This window comes from Phascolarctos cinereus, unplaced genomic scaffold (assembly GCF_003287225.1).
Source record: "Phascolarctos cinereus isolate Bilbo 61053 unplaced genomic scaffold, phaCin_HiC Scaffold_726;HRSCAF=1367, whole genome shotgun sequence".
In the NCBI taxonomy this organism is placed as follows: Eukaryota; Metazoa; Chordata; class Mammalia; order Diprotodontia; family Phascolarctidae; genus Phascolarctos; species Phascolarctos cinereus.
In genome coordinates, this window is record NW_027556098.1 from 426,925,631 (window position 1) to 426,941,430 (window position 15,800).

The 15,800-nt window shown below is 50.1% G+C and overlaps 1 protein-coding gene across 1 annotated transcript in view; it reads left to right on the plus strand.

The window, feature by feature from the left end:
* The first annotated feature begins 11,065 nt into the window (after positions 1–11,065).
* The window catches only part of LOC110197750 (uncharacterized), a 33,469-nt gene continuing 28,734 nt past the window's right edge, over positions 11,066–15,800 (plus strand). Inside the window, 3 exon segments of the mRNA XM_078146449.1 lie at positions 11,066–11,236; positions 12,199–12,305; positions 14,069–14,166. Coding sequence (XP_078002575.1) covers positions 11,076–11,236; positions 12,199–12,305; positions 14,069–14,166 — 366 coding nt within the window. The 5' untranslated portion in view covers positions 11,066–11,075.

The window sequence follows — 15,800 nt, forward strand, 5'->3', positions numbered from 1 at the left end:
CCAAAAACATTTTGTAAAAGGGGCAGGGGTGGGGGTGGGCGGAAGCTGTACTAGATGTTTAAATTAAAGCCAATTATGCAACTTAATGTAAAAACAAATTCATTAATGATAGGTATATAATAAATTTGACACATTAGCTTCAAAGCTCTCCTATTTGGCCGTGCCTCCAAAATGTCCCTCCGTTCTCTTCTGTTCATTTTTAAAAATTCTTCAGTGAAAATTCTTTCATTTTTTTGTTTTGGAATCTTCATCACTACCCCCCCTTCCCCCTCATTCCTCTTCTGACCATCTCCCCCCCTCCTCCCCCCTCCAAAACAAACCAACCCTCCCATATCACAAAAAAAGCAAACCAAATAGGTAAGTACTTGGCTGTGTCCACAAATGGGTCTCATTCTGCACCATTTGTCCGTTGCCTCTTAGGAGGTGGGAAGCATACTTCATCATCCGCCCCAAATCACAGGACTGGAGAATCAGAAAGGACCTCAACAGCCTGCTGTCCCACAGCCAAGTAAGGGTCACACAGATTTTTCCTGAAGACCTCCAACGAGGGGAACTCACCACCTCCTGAGACAACCCATTCCCTTTCTGGACAAGTCTAATTGTCAGGAGATGGCTGTCATTTTCCCAAATCAAGCCTAAAGTGGCTTCTCTGCAGTTTCCTCTCCCTGCTCCTGGGTTGCTCTCTGACGCTGAACAGAACAAGTCTCATCTCTCCCGCACTTGGTGAACCTTCACATGCTGGAACACAACTGTCTTCTTTCTACAGGCTAAAAATGGCCAGTTCCTTTAGCCAGTCCTCATGCGTTATAGTTATGGCTCTTCACCATCCCGGTGTCCCTCTTCAGAACATGTTCTAGGCTATCGATGTCCTTCTTAATCTATGGTACCTGGAACTGGACACAAAACTCTAGGTGAGGTCTCTGATAAAGGGACTTACATTCACCAATTCCTGGAAGCTACGCCTCTCTTAACGCAGCTCAGGATGGAATTCACATTTCAGACTACCTTATCACACTGCTGACTTTAACTGACCTTGCAATTCACTCAGATTCCAAGATCATGTTCAGAAGAAAATGCAGACATTTCTCCCCTATCTTTTACTGGGGAAATTCATTTTTTTGTACCCTGATGCAAGACTTTAGATTTTTCCCTTTGGAATTTTGTGGATTCACCCCAAAGCTCTAGCTGGTCAAGATCTTTAAATCTGATGAGCATGCACCTATGCTTTTACCAAGTCATTGATAAAAATGTTAAATAGCCCAGGGATAAACACAGGTCCCTGGGGTACTACACTGGAGACCTCCTGAGATGCGGACATTGGACCGTCAGCAACTCCTCTGAGTCCAGCCATCCCTCCTGTTCTGTGTCCTTCTGATAGTAATATCACCCTATTCACATTCCTCCCAAGAGTAGTATGAGATGTGGCATCTAGGTAAACTCTACCCACAGCATTCCCCTCATCTACAAGCCTAGCCATCCTGTCAAAAAGAAAAATGAGACGTTGTCCTCATGATCTTATTAAACTCAGTCTGGCATGACTTTTTCTGCATGAATCCAAGCTGGCCCTTCCTAATCAATGCTTCCCTTTCTGGGTATACACCAACCATCTTTCTAATGATATCTTCCAGATTTGCCTCAGGAATTGAAGTCAAGTTCACTGGCCTCTTGTTTGCAGACTCTGTCTTCTTCCTTGTTCTGAGAACTGGGGCCCAATTGCCCTTTGGGCCCAGTTGCCCTTTTCCAACCTGGTCGTTCCTCTGTTAGCCATGAATGACCCTTTGGCTCTTGCTGGGGCTCAGCCATCCTGTCGGCCAGCCACCTTTGGACGAGAATGGAGATCAGCTCAGCCAGGCTGCTCGCATTTCTCAAGGTGCTCTCTCTCTCTTTCCTTTTCTGGGCACACGCTCCCTGTCAGTAATATGTTCTGTATTCCTCATGCGGCACGTTCCTGAGCTGCCAGCAGAGGAAACCAAAGCAGTCAAAATTGGGCAGCTCTGCTTCTCTGTTGGCAGTTACTGTCGTCCCTTGAGTCGGAGTCAAGCATTGCATGATCCGTGTGCTTATGCCTTTCGAGGGCCCTTTTCTTTATGAGACCATTATTTAATCATCTTCCCGTACACAAAAGTGTGACGATCTCAACATTCGTGCATGTGTGCGCACACATATAACAAACTATTGACTTCATTGGTATGGAGAACTCCCAGTGTGGAAAACGTCTCTCCTGGATGCAGACTGGCAACTGATATGTACTGAATTATTGTTTTCAGTCTTCCTTGGGGCACTGAGATCTGACCTACCCAAAGTCACACAGCTAGTATGTTCCAGAGGCATGTCTTCCTGACTCTCAGACCAGCCCTCTGTCCATTACACCAGTCTGTCTTTGTTAATCACCTGGTAGGTGCCAGGTACTGTCCAAGTGCAGAGAATGGACCAGTCTAAGAGCAAGGGATTGTTATTCCAAGGGGGGGGGGAAGAAGTGTAGACATATTAGTGCTCCATTTTTACATCCAGTGAAGAAGTATGGGGCAGCTGAATGCAAGGTTGTGTGGGAGAGAGGGCAGTAGCAGCTGGGAGTTCAGGGGAGATTTTACGCAGAAGATGGGGCCTGAGCTGGGTCTCAGAGGAAAAGGGGACTCTGAGGCCGATGTTAGGAGGAAGCATATTCCAGGCATGGAAGATGGCCAATTCACAGGCCCAAAGGAGGGTGGGGAAGTCTCCTGTGGGACTAACTTAGGGCAGGTCAATCTGGCTGGAGAAAGAGTCCTGTCCAGTGAGGCTAGAATACCACCTTGGGGCCAGGTAAGGCTTTGAAAGCTCATGTGAGAACTTATATATTTACATATACTTATATATTTAATTTGAGGGGCAATAGGGAGCCAATGTAGTTGAATGAAGAGCAGAGTCACAAGGTTCAGTCTGTGCTTAAGGAAATTATTTGGGCAAGAGAGTGTACAATAGATAGGAGGGCTGAATGAGAAGGGGCTGAAAGATTGAAAGAGACTGAGGGAAAAAGGAGAAGGAAGAAGAGAAGGAGGAGGGGGAGAAGAGAAAGAAGAAGAGGAAGAGGAGGAGGATAAGAATAAGAGGAAGAAGAGGAAGAGGAGGAAGAAGAAGAGGAGGAGGAGAGAAGAAGAAGAAGAAGAAGAAGAAGAAGAAGAAGAAGAAGAAGAAGAGAAGAAGAAGAAGAAGAAGAAGAAGATGTTTAGATCTGATCAGATAAAGCTGAAGCACCTCCTGTCTGCTGATTGATTCTGGCAGTTTCCCATCTTAAGGGAATCACTTGTCCCTAAGAAAGCATAACACTTTCTCTCAGCACCCTGTTAAAAGTGGCTATGAACAAAAACAGACAAGCTGGCCATTACTTCATTGTCTAAGAGGACAGCAGTGAGCACCAGAAGGGGAGAACCTGGCAGGGAGGCAGATTCATATGGGAAAGATTATTCTTGAAGGAACCAAAGCCATCCAGGCCTGCAGCCCAAACCTATGAGTTGCCCCAGGCATATGGGTTTCCCCACTCCTGTGCCTCCTATATTTCTGAGTGTACCCTTGCCTTCCATGGATACCCTGCATCAGTGAGAGAGTGCAACTCATGTAAACAGGTAGAGTGTTATGTAATTATTGCTCAATGGCACAGTAGATTGAGCTTTGGGCTTGGAGTTGGAAAGACCTGAGCTCAAATCCAGCCTCAGACACTTACTAGTTGTGTGACTCTGGGCAAGATACTTTACCTCTGTCTGCTTGCATTTCTTCATCATTAAAATTGGGATCATAATAGCACCTCCCTCCCAAGCATGTTGGATCAAATAAGATAATATTTTTAAAGTACCTCCCATACTGCCTGGCATATACTGAAGTATTCCCAAAGACTTATTCTCTTCCTTGCTTTTCCTGCTCTAGTTTTCTTTTGAATTCATCTCATGAACTTGCCTTGTTCTTGCCTTCTCTGAGGAAATAACTAGTATTTCTTCTTTGTTATTACTTCACAAATGTTGTATGTTTGAGTTAAGTGTGTCACGGCAACTGATTTCATGTAAATGGGAAGCACACCAATGGGGGTTCAAGAGTTAGAGCGGCAAGTAGTAGGATCAGACAACTCCCACGTAAGGGTTGCCCCTAGGACCCTAAGAAATGATCAGGGGTGAGTGGTAGCAGCATAGTCACGGCCTCTCTTCGGGACCCCTGACCTGCCAATGTGAGTCCAGAGACTGGAATCCATGCCGTGCTGAGGATACAGATAAACCACTCAGTCTGTCAGTCTGTCAACAAGCATTTATTAAGCATCTACTCTGTTCCAGGCACAGATGTTAAGAGCTGAGAATACAAAGAAAGGCAAAAACATTTCCTGCCCTAATCTAATGAGGGAGGGAGAAACATGCTAAAGACTAGGAACATGTGAGATTCACACAGAGTAAACCATAGGCAAGTTCGGTGGAAAGGCGGACGTAGGGAGAGAGTTAGCACAGCGTCTGGCTCACAGTGGGCATTTAATAAATGTTCATTGATTGACTAGAGGAATAAGTGGGGGAGGAAGCAGGAAGGCTTCTTCCAGAGAGTGGTATTTGAGCTGAATTTTGAAGGAGGCTGAGGGGAGAAGCAAGAACCCTAAAGGCCTGGGGGGGGGGCCAGTCAACAAGAAGGCACAGACCCAGGAGACGTGGTATGTGGGGAAAAGAGCCAGAAGGTCAGTGTTGCCAGGTTACTGAGTGTGAAGAAACTGGAAAGGTGGGCTTCAGAGGGCAGGTTATATTCTGGCTGCAAAAGCCACAATATTTTATATTTGATACTGGAAATAACCAGGGATTTCTTGAATGGGGAAACAAGATGGCCAGACTTGTGCTTCAGGAAGGTCAGTTGGGTAAGGAGTAGAGGGAAGGGCCTGGAGACGGAAAGAGCAACAGGCTGGTGTGATCATCCAGAAGTGAGAGGATGAGGGCCTGCCCTTGGGGGAGTGCAGAGAAGGGAGTGCTTAGGGGAGATGGGCAAAGGTGGAAACAAGGATTGGCAACAGATTGGACATGGGGGAAGTGTGAGAGTGAGCAATGGAGAGCGATGGCAAGGTTTTGAGCTCGTTGAATGAGAAGAAGGTAGCACCCTCAACAAGTCTTGCAGAATAGCAAGCTGGGGACAGGGATGTGATGGTGACTGTGACCCCCAGCCCCTGTCCCTTTACCAGCCTGACGTGACCTCATCTATCTCCTCTCTCAACACTGGAAGCCAGAAACACCCGAAGGAAACAGCAGGACCTGAAGTGACCTGAAGCGTGTCCAAAGACGTTAAGAGATGGGGGCATTTATCTCCACCAGTAATAAGAGAGACCCATACAAATGAGCTTTGAGACGGGAGCAACACCCCCCCCCACTCTCTCTCTCTCTCTCTCTCTCTCTCTCTCTCTCTCTCTCTCACACACACACACACACACACACACACACACACACAAATAGAGATAGATACAATGTATAATTAGGGCAGCAAAGTGATATAGTAGATAGAACACAGGGCCTGGAGTCAGGAAGGACTGAGTGCAAATTCAGCCTCAGACACTTACCAGCTGGGTGACCGTGGGCAAGTCCTTTAACCCTTTTTGCCTCAGCTCCTCATCTGTAAAATGAGCTGGAGAAGGAAATGACAAATCACTCCAGTGTCTTTGCCAAGAAAACCCCAAATGGGATCACATAGAGTTGGGTATGACTGAAATAACTGTACAATAACAATATAATGTACAATTATAGTAGAATATAAGTATATAATATGTAATATAATCCATTATATAATAATAGCTAATAGATAGATATCACTCCACTTTGCATCTATTGCCCTACCTGGTTTCAGCTCCATGGAACAAGATGCTGTCAGCCTGGGTACTCCCCGGTGTCAAATCCCCTCCCCCACTTTCCTACCTCCTTTTGTGTGTCCTCCCCATCCTTTCTTTCCTTTTTTAAATTAATTTATTTTTAGTTTTCAACTTTCACTTCCACACGCTTTTGAGCTTTAAACTTTTCTCCCCCTCCCTCCCCAGGATGGCACACACATAGGCTCTATATATACATTCCTATTAAACATATTTTCACATCAGTCATGTTGTAAAGAAGAATTAGAACCAATAGGAGGAACCACAAGAAAGAGAAAACAAAACAAAACAGGAAAAAAAATAGCAAATACTCTGCTTCGATCTGCATTCAAACTCCACAGTTCTTTCTCTGGCTGTGGATAGCATTTTCCATCATGAGACCTTTGGAGATGTCTTCGATCCTTGCATTGCCAAGAAGGGCTAAGTCTATCAATATCAGTCATCACACAACGTGGCTGTTATTGTGTACAAAGTTCTCCTGGTTCTGCTCACTTCACTCAGCATCTATCCATACAAGTCTTTCCAGGATTTTCTGAAGTCTACCTGCTCATCATTTCTTATAGTGCAGTAGTATTCATACACCACAACCTGTTCAGCCATCCCCCAATTGATGGGCCTCCCCTCAGTTTCCAATTCTTTGCCACCATGGAAAGAGTTGCCATAAATATTTTTGTACATGTGGGTCCACCCTTTCTTTCCTACTCTCCTTTCCTCTCCCTCTTTAGATTGAAAGCCCTTTGAGGGCAGGGACTATATTTCTTTTTATTAATTGTATTCCCAGAGCTTAGCACAATGCTTGGCACACAGGAGGCATTTAATAGTGTTTATTGGAATGGCTATAATGTATATCTTGTTGAGCATCCAAAAAGCCATTGCAAAAAATGCCATATTTTTAAAAATTATCACAAAAACTTCCCAAATCTATTCATACTAGAAGGTAAAGTAAAAATTGAAAGGATCCACCAATTAGCTCCTGAAAGAAACCCCCAAAATGAAAACTCCCAAGAAGATCACAGCCAATATCTAGAGCTTATAGATCAAGTAAAAAAATACTGCAATCAGAGAAAAGAAGGTTGAGTAACGAGACGCCATAGTTAGTTAAGATCATAAAAGACCTGGCAGCTCGCATTTAAAAGAGAAGAGAGTTTATAATACGGTATTCAAAAGAGCAATGCCATAGATTTACAAAAAACAATAACTTTACCAAGTGGAGGGACAAGATGGAGGCGTATCAGGAAGAATTACAGAGAATTCCCTCTCAAGTTGCTCTGAACAGATCCAGAAAATGCATCAGACTGAATTCTGATGGGGAAATCCATGAAAAAGTCAGAGTGAGTCATTCTTCCCAACCAGATTGGCCCAGGGAGACAGACAGAGAAATCCACAGATACCAGGGAAAAGGCTGGGGCCCTCTGGCATAAGGGATAGGCTACACACGAGATCCCAAACCCACCCTGCCAAATGAAGGCCCAGAAATATTACTGCCACCTTCCAGAGATTCCAGGTCAAAGAAAAACTCCTGGAGGCAGCAGAAAGAATCCAAGCACCAAGGAGCCACAGTCAGGATCACACCCGATTTAGAAACCACTACTGTGAAGGATCGGTGAGCTTAGGACACATTATTCCAGAAGGCAAAAAATATGGGCTTACACCAAAAATAACTTACCAAGAAAAAACTCTAGAGGAGGGAAAAGGGACCTTTAATGAAATAGAGAACATCTGACCGTTCCTGATGAAAAGACTGGAGCTGTAGAGAAACTGTGACATGCTAACACCAGAACTGAAACACACAAAAAGGTGAATGTGAGTGTGCACTGATAAAGGCTGAACAAAATAACCTGCTCACATTCTGATGTGGGGAGATGCCTGCGTGTCAGGGGTCCTAAAGAGAATCCCACCGGGCACAGCTTTTCTCATGATCAGAAGAAAAAAATGGGAAAAGGGGGAAGAGGAATACAGAGGGGTGGGAGGGAAGGAAGGTCAGGGCGTGCGAGTGGAAGTCTACAGACAGAGAGGGAGGGCAGTAGAGCAGCTGCCTCTTCAAGGAGAGACGGGAGTGATTTGCCATTTCCTTCTGCTGTGGATTAAGGCAAACAGAAATTAAGCGACTTGCCCAGGGTCACATAGTTGAGCTAGTGTCTGAGGTCACATTTGAACTCAGGTCCTCCTGACTCAAGGCCCTGTGCTCCTCTGTGCCACCTAGCTGCCTCAAGGGAGGGCTTGGTCCCAAGGAAAACAAACTCCAAGGATGTACAAAAATATTTATTTATAGCTCTTTTCTTTAGATGACAAAGAATGAGAATCTGAAAGCGTACCTATAAATTGGTGAAAGGATGAACAAGTTATTATACACAAATGTGATAGAATTCTATTGTACCACAAGGAATGGCGAAATGGATGGTTTCAGAGAAACCTGGGAAGACTCTTATGAACTGATGGAGAATGACGGGAACAGAATCAGGTGAGCAATTGGTACAAGGACAACAACACAGTAAAGACAAACAATTCAGAAAGATTAGGGACTGGAATCAACATGATGACCAAACACTAGCCCTGAGGACCAATGGTGACACATGCTGCCCACCTTCTGATCAGAGGGGAAGGCCTCAGCCACTCAGGAGGCAGAAGGGGCCTGACTCCGCCCGGGTGTGACAGGTTTGTGCTGGTGGGGGGGGGTGTTCTCCTCATTTTTTTGAGTGAGGCTTGGGGTAGGAAGGAAAGAATGGCAGATTTTTGCTGATTTAAAAAATAAAATTTTTGTTGTTTCTTCAGTCGTTGTGGTGTCTGACTCTTCCTGACCCCATTTGGGGTTGTCTTGGGAAAGATAGTGGACTGGTTTGCCATTTCCTTCTCCAGTTCATTTTATAGATGAGGAATTGAGGCAAACAGGATTAGGTGACCTGTCCAGGGTCACACAGCTACTGAGTGTCTGAGGCCAGATTTGAACTGAGGAAGATGAGTCTTCCTGACTCTAGGCCTGGCACTCTATGCACTGTACTACCTCATTGCCCTAAAAATAAATGAATAAACCAAAAAAAAAAAAAGACAGACAGATAGATTCAATGTTATTTTTTTAAAACAGAGTATGGCCCTACAGGGAAAACTGATGCTTGACAAAATTAAGAACTTTTTTTTTCTTTTGGCTAGGCAATGGGGTTAAGTGACTTACTTGCCCAGGGTCACAGCTAGTATGTGTTATATATCTGAGGTTGGATTTGAACTCAGATCCTCCTGAATCCAGGGCCGGTGCTCTAGCCACTGCACCATCTAGCTGCCCCCAAATAAAGAACTTTTGTGCATTTATAGTGAAAAGGCCAGATTGAAGGAGAATCTTTGAAATGTAAAGGCAGGAGCGAAGAGAAACCTCAGAAATCCAGGCCCAAAACAAGCCATCGGCAGAGATTGGGCAAAGTGGCCACAAGACAAGAAATGCATAACCCTAAGGTTTAGAAGGGCCATCTAAACAAGAAGGGAATCCTGCAAGTGGCTTGGTTACCTCTGATGATCTTCAAAGAAGAGGGAAAGGAAAATGGAACACTTGCTGAACGAGATCCACAAGAAGCCCAACAAGAATGCCGGGAAGGCGGCTGGCGCAGGCCAGGCCTCGCCACGTCTCCTCTTCATCACTCATCCTATCTCATTTCATATTTAGAAATTGTTCTTTTTAAAAACTAAGTAATCTGTTTATCTATTTAAAAAATAGCTTCCAGTTTTACTTTTTAACTCAATTTTTTGATCCTCTTATTTGCTCTGCAGAATTTTTATTTTGGTGTTTAATTGGGTGACTTTATGGTTTTCCTAGTTTCATTTCTAGTTGGGTATCCACTTTATCAATTTATCCTTCCTCTCTTTTGCTGATGAAAGTGTTCGGAGTGACTACTTGGAGTCATGCCACAAATTAGCAGCCTCTGCCCCTGGTGCATTTTCTTCAGGGTGAAATCTAGGCTGTCCTACTTCTGTTCACATATTGCTACCTTGAGTGCTTGCATAGGAGCTGGGAACCCCTTTCATCTACATTAGGAAACCTTATCTATATTGGATTTCCCCAGAGTAACTCCAAGTTGGGGCAGAAAGACCCCCCAGGACACGATCTGTGTGGGTGCAGGATCTTGGGGCTACCCTTGTTTACCTGGCTGCCAGGTAACCCACCTTGTTTCTCCAGTTTATGTAGGACTCCACAATGCCTCAGAATTATTCATAATAACTGAACCCTTGGAAAAGTAATTTTACCTTTGCTTCGCAGAGAAAGTCTGTTCCTTGGGAAGCACATAATTAAGTGGAGCCTAGTGGGGGATTTCACAGCCCTCCCACCTAAGCCATCCCCCGTCCACCAGGCTTGCTCAGGCCACCCAGAGAGGCCCAGGAGCTTCCCCTCGACTGCTCTTTTTCCTTTACACTGACCACCTGATCGTCTTGGTCAGCAAGCTTCCCACCCTCTTCATTAGCCATGGCCTACAGCGGTCTGTGTTAGTGCACATGGTCTCTGGAGGATGGAAGCTAGTCGAGGGCAGCGCCTGCCTTTTTGTAGCCCCGGGCCTGGCATAAGCCTGGCACGGGGTAAGACGTGCTTAAACGGGCTCAGTGAGGACTTCCCCAAGTGCTCCCTGGCCTCTGCGTCTTCGTGCCAGGGCTCACGCGGACCCCCGCCTCCCTACTGCCTCTGGGACCATGTGGCTCCAACTCAGCTTTGCAGGGTGAGTTTGCCGGGCCCTGGGCTGGGTACAGAGGACACAAAATTGGGCTAGCTGGTCCTTGTATGAGATCTCCCGCCTCTCTCACTTTGCCTAGGCGGTGCCCTCTTCCTTTGGAGCCCTAAGAGGCACCTTCTCCGAACCCTGGTTGTCCATCTCTCTGCCAGTGGACTGGAAGCCCCACTGACGGCAGGCATTAAGAGGTTTGTAGCGCTGGGGCAGTGAATACAACTTTTCACGTCGACATCAAAGCCAATGTAAGCATGCAGAGACGGAAGCATTTGGGTTTAAAAATAAAAGATGATGTGTGAAATAGCCTATGTGGTCACCCTAGCCCCTCGAAGGTTTTAGGTGAGATTTGGGGTTTCTGTCACACTCATTTTCAGACATAACCCTCTCTTCTCCAGCGGGTGTACGCTAAGACCGGAACTGCACCCCGCGCCTCCTCCGCCGGCCCACAGCGGGGCACGCTACCCTTCGGCTTCACCGGCTCCAGCTGGCTCGGCGGGCGCAAGACTACATTTCCCGGCAGGGCCATGCGCATCCCTCGGCGTCACCGGGCCGAAATTCACTCCGGCCGGCTCGTGCTACCCGCTGGGAAGGATAGTTCCCGGCCTAGGGCGGCGCGCAGGCGCAGAACGACGTGGGCAGTGTTGCTGTTCCGTGGCGGGCGGGCGAGCGGACAGCGCGACGACGGGTGAGTGACGACCAGAGGGACCGGACGGGCCGGAGAGCGGGCGGGAGAATCATGCTCGCAGCTCTCCGCACGACCTCAGCGGAAGGGTGTGGGCTGCCTCACTCCCTGACCTGGCCGGAGGCGGGGAAGGGGCTCCGCGGGCGGGGCCTCTGTGAGCGGCGCGGGGGCGGGAGGGAGGTGGGGGTGGGGTGGGGCTGTACGCTGCGGCATCCTGGGAAATGTAGTTAGAGGGGCTGTTCTGCGCAGGCGCAGTACCTCTTGGGCCCCGCCCTAAGGCTTTTGTCCTGTAAGTGCCGCTGAGGGCTTCGTAGTACCCTGGGAAGTGTAGTTGGAGGGGAGGGGAAGGGAGGGTCCCTGCGCAAGCCCAGTACCTCCTGGGCACCGCCCTAAGGCTTTTGTCCTGCGCCCCTCGGCATCCTGGGAGGTGTAGTTCCGGGCCCCGTGCTGCGCAGGCGCAGTTCCCCCTGCGGCGCTCAGGCCTTTGTTCTTCTGAGAGTGTGGCGGCCGTGGTGCGCGGTGGGAATGGTGGTTCGGGGGATGGGTGTGCGCACGCGCACTTGGCTCGCAGGGTGGGGGCGGAGGAGCCGCTTCTGAAGGCTCTGGAGGCCGAGAAGAGGCTGTGGCCGGACGCAGCCCATCTGCCGCCCCCTCCCAGCCCGGCAGGGCCCCGCCCCCGCGACCTCCCCAGCCCGCGAGTCAGGTCCGAGGGACACTGCCCCGCTCCAGAAGCCCCTGTGGCTCCCCAGCGCCCCTCCCCCACATCGGCCTGCTCTGCATCTCCTGCCTCCGGGCCTTTGCCCCGCCAGCCCCCCCCCCCCACTGGGGATGCCAGCCCCGGAGAAGGGCAGCCCCTCCTTGCTTTGTGGTCCATTAGGGCCCCAGCTCCTTTTCAGCCCTCAGAGCACCCCGCCCCCCCCATACTGGAGGAGGCCTTGACCTTAACCTCCTTCTCTGCTTGGTAGGAGAAGCCTCGCTGCCGGTCGATCCATCGATCTGGTGATCAGTGAAGGGGACGGCTCCTCTGCTGGGGTGACCATGGAGGACTTGGCCTCGAGGCTGGAGGACAGAGGTGAGGAGGGAGCAGCGGGCATGGGGGTGGGGGGAAGGCATGCCTGGCGGCCGTCCTGTGCCCACCTGGAGGTGGGAGATGGCCAGGCTGCTCCTAGGCACTGCCTAAGGTCTCCAGTGCAGCACCTCAGGGGTTTGCCCAGCCGAGCCTCTCCGACAGAGGCTTGGGTGAAGGCAGGGACCCGCCAGGCTCAGGGGACCAGGGGCCTGGAGCCACTCAGGAGAAACTGGACAGGGACGGATGGCAGGTCTTGTGTTTGCGACCCAAAGAAATCACCTTCACAAGGACAAGATGAGCGAGACCTAGAGAGTGGGGAGAAAAGGACCTGGAGGTCTGAGTGGACCTCCAGCCCCACAGGAGCCATCAAGCTGCTTTGGGGTCCCGCTGCCCTCACCTGGGACACTGGGTTCTGTCCTGGGGGGTGTCCAGAGAAGGGCCCTGAGTGCAGAACATGCAAATCAGGAAGGAGAAGAGAACGCTGTCTTCAAGTACTCATTACATGGAGAAGGATGCCCAGAGGGCTCAGCCTTGAGCAGTGTGGGGGAAACTGAGGCAGGAAAATGTACCCACCCATGAGGGCCATCCCATGGTGGGGTGGGGTGACCCTGTGGGTGTGAGGGCCGAGGGCTTCCTGCCCCCAGGAGGCCAGAGGGACATCACTGAGCTGGAGGCACAGGGCAGAGCATGTGCTATGTGGCTGGGCGGAGCCAACAGCACCTGCCCTCAGGGAGCTCACAGTCCAGCAGACAAAGAGGATCCCCAGTGGGGAGCAGCCTGGGGACTGGTGGCCCGGAGGTCAGCTATTGTCTTGGAGTGACAGGCAGGCCGGGCTGGGTGCAGGGGAGGCAGGCCCCCAGCAGGTGGGCATGGGCTCTGAACAGAGAAGAGGGGGCTGACCCTGGCCTGGGGTGGCTCTGAGCTCAGCCAGGCCTCAGCCGGTCCCGCAGAGCCTCGTGGCCCTCCTCCAGGTCTGAGCTCAGGGTTGTACTGTTTGGAGCATTTACCCCACAGCTGTCCCCAAGGCTCAGAACCCCATTCTTGGGGCCCATGCCTCCAGCTGCTCATATGTCTCCTCTTCGTACAGAAGGCTTAGGGGTGTCAAAGTCAGGCCTGTCTGTCTGTGGTCTCCAGTTGGTTATCTGAGACCTTCAGAAGCCAGACTGTTCCTTGGGTGGCTGGAGACCCATCACCCTGACCCAGTTGTGCTTTATCCTCTCCAAGCCGGGACACCCTTGGGGAGAGGAGGAGCACACCTAGGGCCACCACTAGGTGCCTTTTCCTAGGGGTGGGGGTCAGGAGCAAGTTCAGAAGCCCCCTTCCCTGTGTGGAAGGGCATGGTGGCCCCTGAAGCCCTTCCATGCCTTCCGTTCTGCTCCCCCAAGGGAGTGGAGTGTGATAACGGACAGTTAGTAAAGATAAAGATGCAGCGACGGGCTGGGCCCTGAGCAGGGAACGCCCCTGGTAGGGTCCTGGGAGCATTCTGGGCACAGGTGCAGGGTCATGGGGCCGGAACGATCCAGCATGGGCTGGAGCTCAGTGATTCCATGGGAAGAGGAGGGGGTCTGGATGGTGAGGCTGTGGGAGATTGTGGAGGCCCCTAGTGCCAGGCAGAGGAGTTTGTCAGGGACCCCCAGAGCTCCCCTCCTGGGCTGGGGAATGACATGGTGGTCTGCCTGTAGACCAGGCCTTGGTCCCTGGGTCCCTACCTGCATGGGGGATCTCCTCCCTAGAGCCTCACTCAAGCTCAATCTTCCTCTTCCCAGCTCTGCCCTTCCAAGACACAGCTTTTTGCCAAGAGAGGACCACTGGGGAGGTCCCAGAGGAGGACAGGCGATCTGCGCTGCTGCCAGTCACTCTCCAGGTCAGTGCGGGTCGCCTCTCATCTCTCCAGGTGCCTTCGGGGGGCGTGAGTGGGGAGGCCTGCGGTGACCAAAGCTCCTTCACTCCAGTGCTCGGGAGACGGGACCTCCCTGGCTTCTGCCTCTGTCGTGGTGGGCAGAAGGGGCCTCCTGGCGGGGAGGGAGGGGCCCAGCCTGTGTACAGCACCTGCTGTGTGCCAGGCACTGTGCCCACTCTTGTGAGCCTCACAACCAGCCCGCCAGGGAGGTGCTGTTATCACCGTTGAGAAAGCTGAGGCCCAGGATGGGGCTTTGGCTTGCCCAGAGCCACAGCTCTTCCTGACTCCGGGGCCAGAGCTCTCCTCTCCAGACTGGGCCCAGCAGCCAGCCTGGGCCACCGCCCTGCGCAGGGCTGGAAGGAGTTGGGGGAGGTGTGGTGGGAGGTTCCTAGCACACAACAGGCACTGTATAAATGCCAGCTTGCTCTCTACGTGGGAGGCGGGTGCCTTCTTAGTGAGGAGAGGTCAGCCCATGGGGGAGCAGAACCCCCAGCCAATCTTCAGAGATCTTCTCTGGCTTGGTTAAACGTTCCCTTCTCCTCGCTACCTCTGGGTTGGATTTTGCAGGGATGGGACCTTTGCTGTTGGGGTTGTTTGCACATGTGGCCTGAGTGTGCCCAGGATTGGCCTCCAGAGCCCCTTTGCAGCCCCTTCCCCAGGTCTTGGGGTCTGGGCTTTGGGCTGCGTGAGCTGTGGACTTTGGCTTCCTCTGTGTGGTTCCTGGGGCTCCCTTGTCTCATGTGCTAGTTGGTGAGGTGCCACACCGGGTCAGGATCCGAGCAGCGGTGTCCTCCCTCTGTGGCTCTCAGTTGCTCCCCTGAACTCAGTGGCCCTGATCTCAGCTCCAGCCACTTCTGACTGTCCCTTCCTCTGATCTTCTGACCCCCACGGGGCCACTGCAGCCTCATGTCTCATGTGCTCTGCTGGTAGTGACAAGGTCAGGATGGAGGGGGTTCAGTTCCTGCAGAGATTCACTGGTCACTCACCCAGGACCCCCTGGGACAGCAGTCTCTAAGCACATGGTTTGTTTTTGTTTTTAAAACTGTTTTGTTATTTTTCTTTTTAACATTTTTTGATTTTGAGTTCTAAATTCTCTCTCCCCTCCCCCACCCATTGAGAAGGCGAGCAGTATGACATCAATTATACATGTGAAGTCATGCAGAAGAGATTTCTGCTTTGCCTTTGACCCCAGCCTCCTTGTTGGGTGAGATAGACTTCTCTGCCCAACTGCATGTGTGTAAATGTTCTTACCTCTTTAAGCCAATTCCAAAGAGAGTGAGATTGAAGCATTTCTGCCCTCTGGTTCTAGGATATCAGGGCAATTCTCCTCCATAATTCCTTGACATACGGTGCCTAGGCTCTGTTTTTGATCGTGACTTTCAGGTAGTCTAATAATAACTTTCCAATGATCCTTCCTTGATCTATTTCTAGGTCATTTGTTTTTTCAATGAGATATTTCACATTTTCTTTTTTTCTCATTCTTTTGACTTTATTTTATGATTTTTGATATCTCATGGAGCTTTAGCTTCCACTTGCCCTGTTCTGTGTTTTAAAACATCATTAAACAAATTTTTTTTTTTTGGCAATTGGGGTTAAGT